At 50.5% G+C, this 14,630-nt stretch overlaps 1 protein-coding gene across 3 annotated transcripts; it reads left to right on the plus strand.

Annotated features, from left to right (window-relative positions):
• Positions 1 to 4,361: 4,361 nt before the first annotated feature.
• Positions 4,362 to 12,961, plus strand: BTN1A1 (butyrophilin subfamily 1 member A1). 3 transcript variants are annotated; one of them, XM_015086414.3, is made up of 8 exons: positions 4,362 to 5,856; positions 6,374 to 6,510; positions 6,660 to 7,007; positions 8,437 to 8,718; positions 9,464 to 9,613; positions 10,042 to 10,062; positions 10,157 to 10,183; positions 11,038 to 12,961. In XM_015086414.3, exons 2-8 carry the CDS (start codon positions 6,432 to 6,434, stop codon positions 11,709 to 11,711), a joined length of 1,581 nt encoding a protein of 526 aa, XP_014941900.3. In that variant the 5' UTR covers positions 4,362 to 5,856; positions 6,374 to 6,431; the 3' UTR covers positions 11,712 to 12,961. The 3 variants fall into 3 exon arrangements, with proteins under 3 accessions (XP_014941900.3, XP_026895894.2, XP_053079205.1); XM_053223230.1 differs by lacking the exon at positions 4,362 to 5,856 and having other exon boundaries at positions 5,881 to 6,510; XM_027040093.2 differs by lacking the exons at positions 4,362 to 5,856; positions 10,042 to 10,062 and having other exon boundaries at positions 5,880 to 6,510.
• Positions 12,962 to 14,630: the final 1,669 nt, after the last annotated feature.

The following is a 14,630-nucleotide window of genomic DNA, read 5'->3' on the forward strand; positions in this document are numbered from 1 at the left end:
GGGTGGCCTATTCTAGTTTTCATCATTAAAATGTCTAGGGCCTTTTTTTTTTTCCTCCCTTACGTCTAAAACTGATTCTCTGCTCCGTGGTCATCACATGCCTGAGACTTCTCATTTGGGGAATATTATTTTGGAAGTGAAATGGCGTGGGAGGCACCCAGAGGGGAAGGCTGAGGTTGATTCCTGTATATTTCACCAGATGAGGCAGCTCAGCAGGGTGTTTGTGCCTTGTGGGCATTTAAACCTTAGACATGCTTGAATTCCATAACCTTTTAAGATGACTTCTAGTCAAAAGTCATCCCCGTCTAGAGTCTAGAACTATGATTCTAGGCTTTTCAAAATTGGAAGGGATTCAGGGTCCCTGGGGAGCTCAGCTAGAGCAGCAGGTGACTCTTGTTCTTGGGGTTGTGAGTTTGAGCCCCACCTTCGGTGTAGCAGTTACTTAAATAGATAAAGAAACTTTTTTTTTTGGGGGGGGGACAGAGAGAGACAGAGCATGAACGGGGGAGGGGCAGAGAGAGAGAGGGAGACACAGAATCGGAAACAGGCTCCAGGCTGTGAGCCATCAGCCCAGAGCCTGACACGGGGCTCGAACTCACGGACCGCGAGATCGTGACCTGGCTGAAGTCGGACGCTTAACTGACTGCGCCACCCAGGCGCCCCAAGAAACTTTTTTTTAATTGGGAGGGAGGGGGGTGCCTGGGTGGCTCGGTCGGTTAAGGTTAAATGTCGGGCTGTTGATTTCGGCTCAGGTCATGGTCTTGTGGTTCGTGAGTTTGCGCCCTGCCTTGGGCTCTGTGCACAGAGCCTGCTTGGGATTCTGTCTCCCTCTCTGTCTGCCTCTCCTCTGCTCGCTCTCTCTCTCTCTCAAAATACATACATATGTAACATTGGAAGGGATTCTAAAGGTTATAAAACCCCAAATACGTTAAATAATACATAAATAAATAAGACCCCAAATACCTTTAGATCTGAAGGAGAATGTGGGCTCTGAGAAAGCAAAATCAGGTATGACAGCTGCTTCCCAGAACGGACAAGACCACTCCGGGATTGTGATGGAGTGAGACAAGTCCCCTGTGTAGTCATGTTCGGCATGCAGACACAAATGCAACACCACAGGCAAACCACAAGAGCGACCACACGTCCCCGTCTCAGCTAACCGCTTCTTTACCCATTACAATTTCAGCCCACTCTGTTCCTCCGTGTCCTAATAAACATCAGAATATTCAGTCCTGCCACCAGTCCCCCGGTTTCCAGCGGCATTCATCCAGAGCACCCCTTCCCTCTTTGACCCTCTTCCAAACCCCCACCACAAACTGAAATCCTATAAATCCCTCCCACCCCTCTCACTGAGACACCCCAGCTCCCAGCCTCCCCGCAGTCTGTGAGATCTGTGCTGCGGTAACAGGTACCATCAAATTTAACTGGGTTTGGCCACAGGTCCGCCTTGGCTGCTGGGCTCCAGCGTGGCCACGGACAGGGCAGAGCCTCCTTCGGCCTCCCAGCCCTCCTACCCAGCCATCCCAAACTTGGCTGCAGACTTCCACTTGAGTTCCCTAGATACAGCAACCTCTCTTAGCAAGTGAAGCCAAAAGGAACTTCCTGCAGATTTCCAAGAACATAAACTGCAACAAAAAGCATTCCTTGTTTGTGATGTATTGATAGTTTTTCGGGAATCAAGTATTCACAGAAGGGAACAGTCACTCCACTGTATGATTCTCAAGCACATTCCCTCCTCCTTCCCACGTCTTAACTCAAATCCCAATTGCTTTAGTTCTATTTATTTTCCAAAGAAATTCCTACAAGAGCTTGGAGAATTCTGGGGTTCTCCCACATGGTTCCATCAATAAGGCTTTGCATCTCTTATAAAACCATAAAAGCTCCCTGTTACTGCAGAACGCAAAGAGCGCAATGATACGCACATCAGCGGATCTTCATTTCTCTGGGACTCTTTGCTTCTAACTGTGTTGGCCCTTCCATGAGATTACGGCTACATAACCATGGAGTTGGAAAGAGTGAAGAGAAGTGACCTATCTGTAGTGGTGATGTAAAGAACTGTATCAGGGTTCTCCAGAGAAGCAGACCCAACAGGGTAGATACAGACATCTAGAAAAAGATGTGTTGCGAGGGACCGGTTCATGTGACTGTGGAGGCAGAGAAGCCCCAGGCTCTGCCCCCCACAAGCTGGAGCCCCTGGAAAAGTGCTCCAAACCCCGAGGTCTGAGCACCAGGGAGCCAGCGTCTGAGGGAAGGGACAGCTGGACATCCCAGCTCAAGGAGAGAGCAAACACGCTTCCTCCGTCTTTGTTCTACTCAGCCCTCAATGGATTGGGTGATGCCCGTCCACGTTGTTGAGGGAAACCTGCTTTACTCTGACTCCCAGGTCATGATCCCGGGGTCATGGGCTCAAGCCTCTCGCCAGGCTGCGTGCTGAGCATGGGGCCTGCTCGAGATTCTCTCCCTGCCCCTCTCGCCCGCTCACTTGCTCCTCTAAAAAATGAAAAATAAACTAGTTTTAGAAAGAGAAGCAGGACACCTGGCTGGCTCAGTGGGAAGAGCATGCGACTCTTAATCCCGGGGCTGGGAGTTTGAGTTCCATGCTGGATGTAGAGCTTACTTAAGACAATAAATAAATAAACTTAAAAAAGAGACAGAAGGGGCAAGTGGTTGCCTCAGTCAAGTGCTGGTGAAGGTCACGTAGAACGAGGATGAGAGTAATCCCTGGCTCTGACTAGTCTAGGACACTGGGAAATCTGAGCAGTGGTGGGAAAGGGCCGAAGAGATAAGTCCTGACCTTTGGCCATGAGATTCACTCCATAGGGAGCGGGTCACATGCCTCGGCCCAAACGATCTTCGCATCTCAGAGGGAAAATTCTGTCTCGGGTCTCCAGTGGCCCTGGGCGTGGCAGGGCCTTCCCCATAGCAGCCCCGCATGGTTCAGGCATCTCACAAATAACGCGAGCCTGGAGAGACAGGGGCGCCTAGCATCTCTGTTCCCGGAGTGAGCCTTGACTCAGACATCCTGCCTGGGATGACCCAAGGTGTTCCTTTATGTAGAAGTGACTCAGATGTTACCCCGTCAAAACTGGGGCTGCCACATAGCTTGAGTTCTAGATACCCTTGCTTTCTATCTCCCCGGCCCCTTCCTTGTTCCGTGTAGCTCCCTTGGGTGCAGGAAAAAGCTCTTCTTTTTTTCTTTCCCCCCCAAAATTCCCTGTGAGATTTTTTTGACAACGTGGAGCAGGCGTCAGGAGTCTAGTCATAGCGTGTTGAGGAGAGCAAACCCATTACAGATGACATTTTTCAGAAGTTAAACACAAAGGGGAGTTGAGAATGCGACAGGAGCATTTCAAACGAGGAAGGGCAACGGCCAGTTAGTTTGATTTCAGCTGCAGATTCTATGTTGGCTTTTGTGCTGATGAGAAGTCAGAGAGTAAGAACTTGAAGGGGAGCTCAGTTTAGGAGAGGAAGGTAGACTTGGAAACAAAAGACAAAACTAAACACACGTGCCTGTCAAAGTAGGACTCAGGTCAGCTGTGTGCCAGCAGAGAGGACCAGGAAGTTTTCTGTGTCACAGGATAAACCAGGCCCATGTCCTGGAGACTCGGTTTTGCTTGGAGGGGGCCTAGGTTATCCAGAGTCATATTTAAACAAATCTCGTATATAGTGAAGTAAAATGATGTGATTTACCCCAAACTTATGGGTAAGACCCAAGACTTTCTCACTTGAGTTGGGCAGCGCTGGGAGCTCCTTCCTGAAGCCCCTCTGGTTAGGGTGCTCGGCTGGGACCACAGTGAGGTCCGGCCCAGGGAACGAAGGAGCAGCTCTAGAAGAGAGGGTGCACCTGCTTGCTTCTGGAAGAAGTTGCCCTTAAATGAGCTTCTGAGGGAGGAGCAGGACTTTGTCCTGCAGATGCTGTAGGAAGCGGGGAGACAGCACCGGAACCTGGAGGCCTGGAAAGGTGCTGTGGGCTGAGGTTACCCCATCTTCCAAATTCTTCGAGAGGTGGATAGGCCATCGGAGGGGAGGGAGAAGAGGCCGAGAGGAAGGAATCAGGGAGACAACTAGATCCTACATTTTCTTGACCAGATTAAGTGTCTGAATTTGGTGCTGGGGCCACTAAGGAGACATGTAGGGGTTTTGAAGCAAGAAGTGACATGATCAGATTTCCATTTGGTAAAAGCCATTCTAGCAGTCTTGTAAGTCAACCGGAGCAATTATTTTTTGTTGGTCATTTTTTTTCTTTTTTAATGTTTATTTTTGAGATAGCCTGTAGGTGGGGGAGGGGCAGAGAGGCCGGGGACAAAGGATTGGAAGCGGGCTCCGCACTCACAGCTTCAAGCCCGATGAGGGTCTGAGGGTCGGGTCTGGCTCATGAACCCTGAGATCATGACCTCAGCCAAAGTCAGAGGCTCAACCCACCGAGCCACCCAGGTGCCCCTCTTTTGTTGGTCTTAATCATAACCTGAAATAAAGGCAAAGTACAAACTGGGGTGGTGAAGGATATGAGCCACAAATATTAATACAGGATTGACAGCTTTAATTTATAAAAAATTCATATGGAAGAATAGGAAACAGCATCAGAATGTCTGGGGGGGGCAATATGCCTGGAAAAATCTCTTCCAGAGTATATTAAATAGTTAATATGAAAAGTGATCAGCCTCGCTGTCCTATAAATGTCTAGTAAGATAATAATTTGATCTATTTCACCCATCCCATTAGTGATGACTAGGGAATAATTGTTCTCAGTGTTGGCAGGAATTAGGTGAGAGGCTCATTCCCATTAACAGTGTGATAGGTTTAACTTTGGCAATATGCTCAGAATTCAACTCCTAAACCCGATGACTATCTTTCTGGGAATTTATCAGAAAGTTTGTCAGGAAGTATCAAAGATGTGGACAAAGATTTATGTATTTATAAAGTGCACTAGTTATAGTAGATTAAAAAAAAAGCCACTAAGATGTCCCACAATCTTGGGAATTACAGGAACCTACAATATGATATTATGTAAGTATAAATAATGTTTCTGATTATGTAAAAGCTTCATCAATTCTGCCACAATGTGAACAGAGGCTGTCATTGGTTGGTGACATTATGAGTGATTTCTGCTTTGTAAAAGTGTTTTCCAGAGGTGCCTGGCTGGCTCAGTCAGTGGAGCAGGAGAGCCTTGATCTTGGGGTTGTAAGTTTGAGTCCCACATTGGGTGCAGAGATTACTTAAAAATAAAATCTTAAAAAAAATAACTAAAAAAATGTTTTCCCATGTTTTTAATTTTTTTTTTCATGACAATAAGAGGTTTAACCCCAAAATAAGGAATTGCAGGCCGAATTGCTTGCAGGAAGGCAACTTTGAGGCAGCGAAAACTGAATCACACACGTGCATTCCCAGTCTACCCTCGAACTTTCAGCCCACATAAACAACAGAGTAACAACTTCCCCTCTTCTCAGTCCTTACCATCACTTGACAGGCTTAATCTCATTTAATGCTCCCAGTGCCTCCCCAACTTCAGGATAAAAGAAGTGAGGCTTGAGGGGGAAAATTCACCAGCCCAACGCCTTCCATTTCATTTTAGTGTTGTCTTGACCCTCCCTTTTTGCCCTATCCCCTTTTATTTAGTCCAGCCCATCCTTCTGTATCCTGGTCTTTGAGCTGAAGACTGGGACCCTTCCTCTCTCTGGAAAACTTCCCCTCCCCACCCCACCCCCCAGAGCCAAGGCCTGGGAGCTGGGGGCAGGCTTTCCTGAGATCGCTTTCCCGCTTCCTTCTTCCCCGCCTTTAACTTTGGCTCCTGGGGCCACAGCCAGCTTGGTCACTTGCTAACCAGGCTCCTGGGTGCCTCTTCCTCCAAGATCAGAGGTCAGTGCTGTGCCCGCTCTGGTCCCCCCCCCTCCCGCCCCCCCCCCCCCCCCCCCCGAGAGAGCACTTTCTCTCCCTCTGGCTCTTTCCCGGGTCCTAGGCCCTCTACCCCCTGCCCTTTACTCTCCAGCTCCCCTCCCTTTCCCCGACTTTCCTCTTCTCTCCTCAGGTTCAGTCCCCTGGTTTCCATCTCTGCCTCCATCGCTTCATCTTTATTATCATTCCTGAAACAAATACCAAATTACTGTATTGGGGGGGGAGGCTTTTTAGAGCAGCGGTACATTGGTACGCAACCCATTAATGGGTACCATGCCTCCCAATTCCCTTCTCCTAGGATTCTTTTAGGGGTTTAGGGCCTATTCGGCTGTGTACCTGCTCGGCCACACGGGGCGGTGTGCGCTGGCACCGGGAGTCTGCGGTGGGAGGGGGCGAGCGGGCGGATCCGCGTGGAAAGAGCTGTGGGGAGGAGGCCGGAGAAGGGCGTCGAAAGATCCATCGCCCGGCCTGCATGTCCCAGGCGCAAGTTCTGACGCCCGCAGGACACCCGGTGACCTGCTGCCCCAGGAAGGTTGGACATGGCAGTTTTTCCAAACTCCTGCCTCCCCGCGTGCCTGCTCGTCCTCACTTTCTTCCAGCTGTCCAGGCCCGATTCGGGTAGGTCCCCCCCCCCCCCCCCCGCGCTCCGTCTCTGGCCCCCTGGGGTTCCCCGCCCCGACCTCGACCGGGATCCGGGTGGAGCAGACGGCCCTCCGTCCGTGTGAGTCCTCAGCACCCCCCCCCCCCCGCACGCCCGGTTTGCGCAGCCCCCTTCGACGTGATTGGCCCCGCGGAGCCCGTCCTGGCCGCGCTGGGGGACGACGCCGAGCTGCCCTGCCGCCTGTCCCCGAGCGTGAGCGCCGAGCGCATGGAGCTGCGGTGGTTCCGCGGGAAGGTGGCGGCCGCGGTGCTGGTGCGCCGGGACGGCCGCGAGCAGGAGGCCGAGCAGACGGCCGAGTACCGCGGCAGGGCCACGCTGCTGGACGGCGACATCGCGGCCGGGCGCGTCGCCGTGCGCATACACCGGGTCCGGGCCTCGGACGACGGCGAGTACCGGTGCCTCTTCCGGCAGGACGGACGCTACGGGGAGGCCAGCGTGCACCTGAAGGTGGCCGGTGAGTGCGCGGGTTCGACCCTCTCCGGTGACTTCCGGGCGGCGTCCGTTTTCCCGCGGCTCCCTTGCTTTGGAAGCCACCGCGTTCGTCGTCCCGAGAAATCCCTTCTAGGGCGGAAAAGGCTGGCGGGCCGAGGGTGGGAGGTCAGCGGGAAGGCGTTGGAGAGATGGCCCCATGTTGTGATTGCGAGGCTACACCACATCCTCTCTAGTTAGCGCGCCAGAATATGCTCGATCCAGCCCCAGGCCCCAACATTCAGGTTGTGTCTGCTTGTCACCACTCCGGTGAGGGACGCTGTGCCGCGCGTTTCCGTTGCAACCTGAGGCTGCCGCGTGGATTCGTGCCTAGGGACGGGCTTCCCAGGATCCTAGAGGTGGCTGCTCGCTAACATTGTCGATCCACCTAGAAAAGTTTTTGGGTTTTGTTTCCCTTCTCTGCTTCAAGCCAAACTTCAAACTAAGGAGAATGGTAAGCATTCAGGAGGAAAGTATGCGTTGAGGTCTGACTTTCCCGCTTACTTGGAATGCCATCAAACTAATCTCTTTCCGAGCCTTATTTCCTGCTATAAAACTGGGCAATGCATCTGTCAAACAAGATTTGGCAAGAATGAAATAAAGTGAGACAGCGTATACATGAAACTGTTATTGTTACTCTTTTAAAGTGATAGACATCTTTGAGACTCTCCTCAAGGTGGCAGGCAGCCCTTTTCATGAAAAGAATACGCATTTTCACATATACACACAAATCGAAACGTGGATTTAAACTAAGAGCTGTGGACAGGTGTTTAAGGACTCTCCTCTGCAGCTTGGTGTTTTTCTATACTCTGTAGAATTGTAAGAATATAATTAGGCTGAAAACAGAAAGGGTAAGAACAGCTTTATGTTGATATATGTTAGGACACTGGGGCAAGGAGGTTGAAACCATTTAAGAAAATTCCTGAATCAGTATCACACGGAAAGGAAACTTAAATTGTCAGCTACAATCTTAATGCAGGGAACCTCCAATCCCCCTTCTCCTCAGGGACACTTCTTCTCTGTTCACATCTTCTCTGTTAAATACCCACTCCTGGTTCTCCTCCTCAAAGTCTTCTCACATCCAACCACAAAGCCCTCTCCCATCTCTGGAGCTCCCTAACCTGCCTCTAAGCCTTTGGTCTTGCTGTTCCTGCTGACTATGTTCCTATGTCTGTCCATCACACTCCTGCTTACATTTCAAACACTAAATCCCAATATGGCATCCCTCTCTGATAAGGTTCCTTTTACTGACGCCTCAGTTTCCTCGTGGTTTCCTCGTGTCATGAAACAGAACATGAATCCCTCTCATTCCTAGTCTCCGTGTGCCTTTCTTTCTCAGACTGTGTAACCCTATGGTTATAAGGTTCCCAGAAGGGTGTCCACTAAAGGAGTGAGGCCAGCTTCTCTCTCCGTAGCTCTGGGCTCTGATCCTCAAATCCATATGGAAGTTCAAGAAAGTGGAGAGATCCGGCTGGAGTGTACCTCCGTAGGATGGTACCCAGAGCCCCAGGTGCAGTGGAGAACTTCCGAGGGAGAGAGGTTTCCATCCACATCAGAGTCTAGGAATCCTGATGAAGAAGGCCTGTTCACTGTGGTGGCTTCCGTGATCATCAGGGACACCTCCATGAAGAATATATCCTGCCATTTCCAGAACCTCCTTCTGGGCCAGGAGAAGGAAGTAGAGATCTCCATACCAGGTCAGTGAAATCAGCGTTGGGTTCCTATGTGACAGTTTTAGGGCCACGTCACCTAGGGCACCTGCCCAAGCCATGCCCTCATGACACAGTTGTCTACTTTCTCCCCACCTAAGCTCCTGATCCCCGACGTGAGGGAGCCCCACCAACGTCATCAGAAGAATAGGGATTCTGAACACATCAACCCTCCCTGGATCTCATTGAAATCCCAGATTTTCCATTTTAGGAGATATATCTTAGATACAGAAGATCTGTCCTTGGGGGCCTTCCTAATCCAGAGCATTCTCTCCTTGAGTAACAGGAAAACCCATTTCCACCCTTGCCCCTTGGCCTCCCCCCTCCCATGCTAGAGCTCTGTCTAGGTTTCAAGGGCCCTCAGGAAAGCACATCTTCTCATCACCCTTCCCCCCACCCCAACCATCTCTGGCTCAGGCAAGGACCTTTCCTTATTCTTCGGTCATTGAGTCCCTTTCTGTGGCACACAGAGGTGACATGTCCCCTTCCTTATTTACTTCCTGCATCCCCTTGGCTCCCATCCTGCTCCTTCCTCTCTTTCACTGCCCTCCCCTACCTGAGATCAAAATTTTTCTGAAAAGCTTAGAGCAGCACTGGAGGGACTCATTTTTGCCGTGGGAGGAACGGGGGAGGTCTAGGTCGTCCTCTCTTGCAGCCCCCTTTGCAATCGGGAGCAGAGGCAGACTTGCTCAGAGCCGCACGACAAATGTCCTTCTTGGGGATTTCGTTTCAGCTCCCTTCTTCCCACGGCTGACTCCCTGGATGGTGGCAGGGGCTGTCATCTTGATGGTCCTGGGACTTCTTACAATTGGGTCCGTATTTGGCACTTGGAGACTATACAGGGAAAGAGCCCGACAGAGAAAGGATGAATTCAGCTCTAAAGGTGAGTCACAGGCCGCTTGTCAGGAGTGCTTACGAGTGGGGGTGGACCCAAGTCCTTTCAGAAGATATTTGGGTCTAGAATTCTGGAAGTCAAGATGGGGGGTCGTTATAAGGCACCTGAAGCCGCTGATCCCCACTGTGAAGGTCTGGGGTGCAGAAGGAGTCAAAACCAATGCAAACGGAGATATTAGACCTGATGTGCACTCACTACCCACCCTCAGACTCTCTCCTCACTTCTAACTCGGTTTCCCAGTAAAGATTAAAGATCTGATCCCAAGCCAGTAGGAACTTCCTGCACATTTCTTAGAAACATAAAATAAATAAATAAACCATAATCCTTGTTCCTCATTTATTGATAAAGCTTCAGTAATCAGGTAGAGATGAACCATTTATTCCTTTGTCATTAAGGTATTTCTGTTTGTTTTCCAGAGAAACTCCTGGAAGAGCTCAGTAAGTTCTCTCTTCTTGTCGTTAGTTCACCGACAAGGTGTCCCCTCTCTTATTAGAAACCCGTCAATGACCATCTCGTTCTCTTTCATTGCAGAACAGAAAAAGGCCACCCTGCATGCAGGTGAGTGACTGAGCTTCTCAAGGGCTCTGAGGCTCTATCACCCAGGGATTCAAAGTCCTATAATACTTGGACATAAAAACACTAACAGTTTCGTGATGAAGATAGATAGGGGAAAGATGATGTAAACGGGTCTCACATTTTCCTCGAGGCACAGAGAGGGCCCTTGGAAGATGTTTCGAAGACAAGCCCTGTAACAGGCGCCCCTGAGGCCCTGGGGACAGTCAACTCACACATCACCTTGTGGCTTTTGACGGAAGAGGAAAATAGAGACAGCAGAATAGGCCAAGCACCTCTCCTCATGAGGAGACCTACCAAAGTCTAGAACAGTCTAGATAGATAGATAGATAGATAAATAGATATTTTTAATTTTTTTATTGTTTATTATTTTTGAGAGACAGAGAGAGACAGAGAGCAAGCAGGAAAGGGGCAGAGAGAGAGGGAGACACAGAATCGGAAACAGGCTCTGGGCTCTGAGCCCTCAGGACAGAGCCCGACGTGAGGCTCGAACTCACAGACTGTGAGATCATGACCTGAGCTGTACTCAGCCGTCCAACCGACTGAGCCACCCAGGCGCCCCTATATATATATATATATATATATATATATATATACACACACACACACATATATACATACGTATATGTATACACACACACATATATACATACGTATATGTATACACACACACATATATACATACGTATATGTACACATATATATATACATATACATATGTATATATATATGTGTATATATATATATATATATAATTTTTTTTTTTTTGAGAAGAAAGACTATGTCTTGTCACCTCTATTGCTCACTGATGCTCAGACCAGCTCTCTCTCCGTCTCTAGTTGACGTGACTCTGGATCCAGACACCGCCCATCCCCACCTCTTTTTGTACGAGGATTCAAAATCTGTCCGGCTGGAAGATTCACGCCAGAAACTGCCCGAGAAACCAGAGAGATTTGACTCCTGGCCTTGTGTGTTGGGTCGTGAGACCTTCACGTCAGGGCGACATTTCTGGGAGGTGGAGGTGGGAGACAGGGCCGACTGGGCGGTCGGGGTGTGTAGGGAGAATGTGGTGAAGAAAGGGTTTGACCCCATGACTCCTCAGAATGGGTTCTGGGCTGTGGAGTTGTATGGGAATGGGTACTGGGCCCTCACCCCACAGCGGACCCCTCTCCCATTGGCAGGGCCCCCCCGCCGGGTTGGGATTTTCCTGGACTATGAATCAGGAGACGTCTCCTTCTACAATATGGCCAACGGAGCCCATATCTATACTTTCTCCAATGCCTCCTTCTCTGGTCCCCTTCGGCCTTTCTTCTGCCTGTGGTCTTGTGGTAAAAAGCCCTTGACCATCTGCCCACCCACTGATGGGCCTGAGAGAGTCACAGTAGTTGTCGATGCCAAGGACTTTGCTAAGGAGATCCCGCTGTCCCCTATGGGGGAGGACTCTGCCTCTGGGGATACGGATACCCTCCACTCTAAGCTAATCCCTACCCAGCCCAGCCAAGAGGCACCTTAAGAAATCTCCCAGCTAAACCGTTTTCCTTTATGCTAAGCCCTCCCCTCAGTCCTCTCTGAGTCGCCAGCCCCCGACCTCACCCAGCCCCTGTTTCTTCCTGTTGGGTAGGGATCAGTTGGTCTTGGGAAGGTTATGTGGCTGCTGTTAGAGAGCGTGGGGTGTAGGGCCTTCCTCATCTGTTTCTGTACTGGTACCCGGGGCAGGCGCGTGACTCTGAAGCTGTTTCCAGTGTCCTCCTGCCCCTCGCCCCAGGCGACATCCTATAGGGAGGGACAGCTCGGCTATCGAGATGGGGTTAGGTTGGCATGTGGTTATGACAGAAACATCTCAGTGTCCAGAAGAGGGATGAGTAGAGGAACAGCTTTTACACAAGCGGGAAACCCAAAAGGTTCTGGGAAGGGAAAATTCGAGGCTGAAGTCCCATAACGGAACCTGGGGGGACATCGCAGTGGAGGAAAGGGAGGGGAACCTAGGCCAATGACAAATACCTGGCCTGCTCCTAGAGTTTTACGGCCTGTCTCTCAGATTTTCTAAGACATGTCCTACAGAGTAAAGGGAACTGGCCCTACTCCTGCGGGATCTGAAAAAAATGGTGTGGGGCGTGGAGAAGGGATGAAGGGAGCAGGGCTGGGGCCCGGACAGAAGATCTGACCCCGGGAGAAAATGGGAGACAAAACCCAAGCCGTGTGCGTCGCCACGACGCGGATCCTGCTTTCCTCTCTGCGGCCTCCTGTTTCCCCCTCACCTGGAGTCATTCCAGCCTCACTTGCTGGGCCCCACAACTTTCCAGCTCTCTTCCTCCTTTTGACTTAGAATCTCTCCGTCTCAGAGCCTTTCTAGAAACCCTGGTCAGTGATGTCCCCTCTTTAGCAGCCGGTGTCGGCCTCGGGGCCCCTCAGCCCTCATCCCAACATCTGGTTTAGCCCCCTCAAACCCCCCTTCCATCCGCTCGCCAAGCAGCTCATGCCCACGCCCCGCCACCGGTCACTCTCCCCCCCCCCCCCCCCAGCTTTCCTGCGTGCCGTTGTCCCCGGGGTCCCCGGAGGCTGTGTCATCGCGCTCGACACAGCTGGACTGACCGCACCTGCTTGTGTCTGCGCTTTCCCATATACTCGGGGCTTGTCACGCCAACGGGCCGCAGGTGTATCTGGGCTCGCCCCTTCTACTTCCGTTGTGTTCTTCCAGTTTCCAGCGTGGGTGTCGCCCGTGGTCTTGACCTAATAAATAAGTCTGTTGATTGCTGAAAGCGGCATCTGCAACCTTCCTTTCTTTATCCCAACAAGTGGAACCGAGACAGAAACAGGAAAGAAACCGCCAGGGAGTGCAGCTGCCCGGCCGCGGCAGCGTGGTTCTGTGTAGCCAAGACTCACCCGCAGGCCTGACGGCAGTGGGCTCACCGAGGGCGCAAGGGCTATCGTCCCAGGAGGGTCTAGCTGCTTACAGAAAGGCCAGGGTGCCAGTCGCTGCCTCCCCTCAGCCTCTGTGTGGGTGGTGACCCCGTATCGGCCGCTGAAGAGGTAACTGACTACGGGTGTCGGTGAGTGAAGCCACCTCTTGAAATTTTAACAGTACTTTTCCAGGAGGAGGAAATATTGGGGAAATTGTGAATTGTAGGGCCTAGTAATTGGAAAAATAAAAATAAAAACCTTGGGTGATCTTTAGACACCCCTCTTTCAGAGGTGCCTGGGTGGCTCAATCGGTTAAGCGTCCAACTCTTGGTTTGGGCCCAGGTCACGCTTTCCCAGTTCGTGAGTTCGAGCCCCACATCGGGCTCTGGGATGGCGGTGTGGAGCCTGCTTGGGATTTCTCTCTCTCTCTCTCTCTCTCTCTCTCTCTCTCTCTCTCTCTCGTTCCCTCTCTGCCCCTTCCCTGCTTGTTCTCTGTCTCTCAAAAATAAATACACATTGAAAAAAGAAAAGAAAATACCACTCCCCCAGAGGGGAAGCCCTGTGGATTCCCACTTGAGGACCTGAGGACATCTGTAGTTCAGTGAGCTGAACGCTTTCCCCTGTGTTGCCCCAAGCAAGCAAGGATCGGGAGCGGTCTCCTTCACACATGGTCTGACCTTAATGCAATTCAACCAGCTCTGAACGTGAGTCTCCAAAGATTCACCAAACGGTGGGCATATCACCTAATATGCGTGTCTTCTGCTAAGGAGTCATCAATGTCAGATCCGTTACAGGTCAAGCAAGAAATCCAGATCCCAATTATATCCACACTAACATATTATTTCCATTATTGCACCGCATATATTTCTCATGATTAAGATAAAATCCAACTTTTCTAAATTTTCAGTCCGCTGACTACCCTCACAGAGGATTGTGGCAAATTTAAAACCCAGCATTCTCTCTTAGGGGAAAATTCTGAACACCAGACAGGTCTCTTACCATCACATTCACTGTGTATTGTGACAGGTGATATTGTCAACAACTCTATCACTCACCTTTGTGATTGTCACCTCCCAGGCCCCATTTCCATTTAGGTTTTGATTATGGTTTTGGTTTCAGTGTCTTCCTACGGACTTGGGGTTCAAGACCTACATAACAATATCTAGATAATGACATTTCCACATATGCATTATTGTAAAGTCATTCCGCATAAAGGCTTGTAAATCAGGCGACCACACAGGTGGTATTTGGGAAAGGGATCAAGAAGAAACTAGAATGCATGAGAAGTGACTGTCAACACTTAACTCCATCTGCCTCCTTTCAGAGATGAGAGTCTGAAGCCAAGAGACATAAAGTGATTTCTTTCTTTTTTTTTTTTTTAATGTTTATTTATTTATGAGACAGAGAGAGACCGAGCGTGAAAGGGGGAGGGTCAAAGCGAGAGAGACACACAGAATCTGAAGCAGGCTCCAGGCTCTGACCTGTCAGCACAGAGCCCGACGTGGGGCTCGAAACTCACAGAGTGTGTGAG

The sequence above is a fragment of the Acinonyx jubatus genome, chromosome B2 (assembly GCF_027475565.1).
Source record: "Acinonyx jubatus isolate Ajub_Pintada_27869175 chromosome B2, VMU_Ajub_asm_v1.0, whole genome shotgun sequence".
NCBI lineage: Eukaryota > Metazoa > Chordata > Mammalia > Carnivora > Felidae > Acinonyx > Acinonyx jubatus.

Bases quoted from the DNA above. Each gene is read 5' to 3' on its own strand.
- BTN1A1 (XM_015086414.3), top strand. From the start codon at position 6,432: ATGGCAGTTTTTCCAAACTCCTGCCTCCCCGCGTGCCTGCTCGTCCTC. The intron at 7,008-8,436 runs GTGAGTGCGCGG...CTCTCTCCGTAG, and splicing joins CGTGCACCTGAAGGTGGCCG to CTCTGGGCTCTGATCCTCAA. The intron at 9,614-10,041 runs GTGAGTCACAGG...TTTGTTTTCCAG, and splicing joins GGATGAATTCAGCTCTAAAG to AGAAACTCCTGGAAGAGCTC.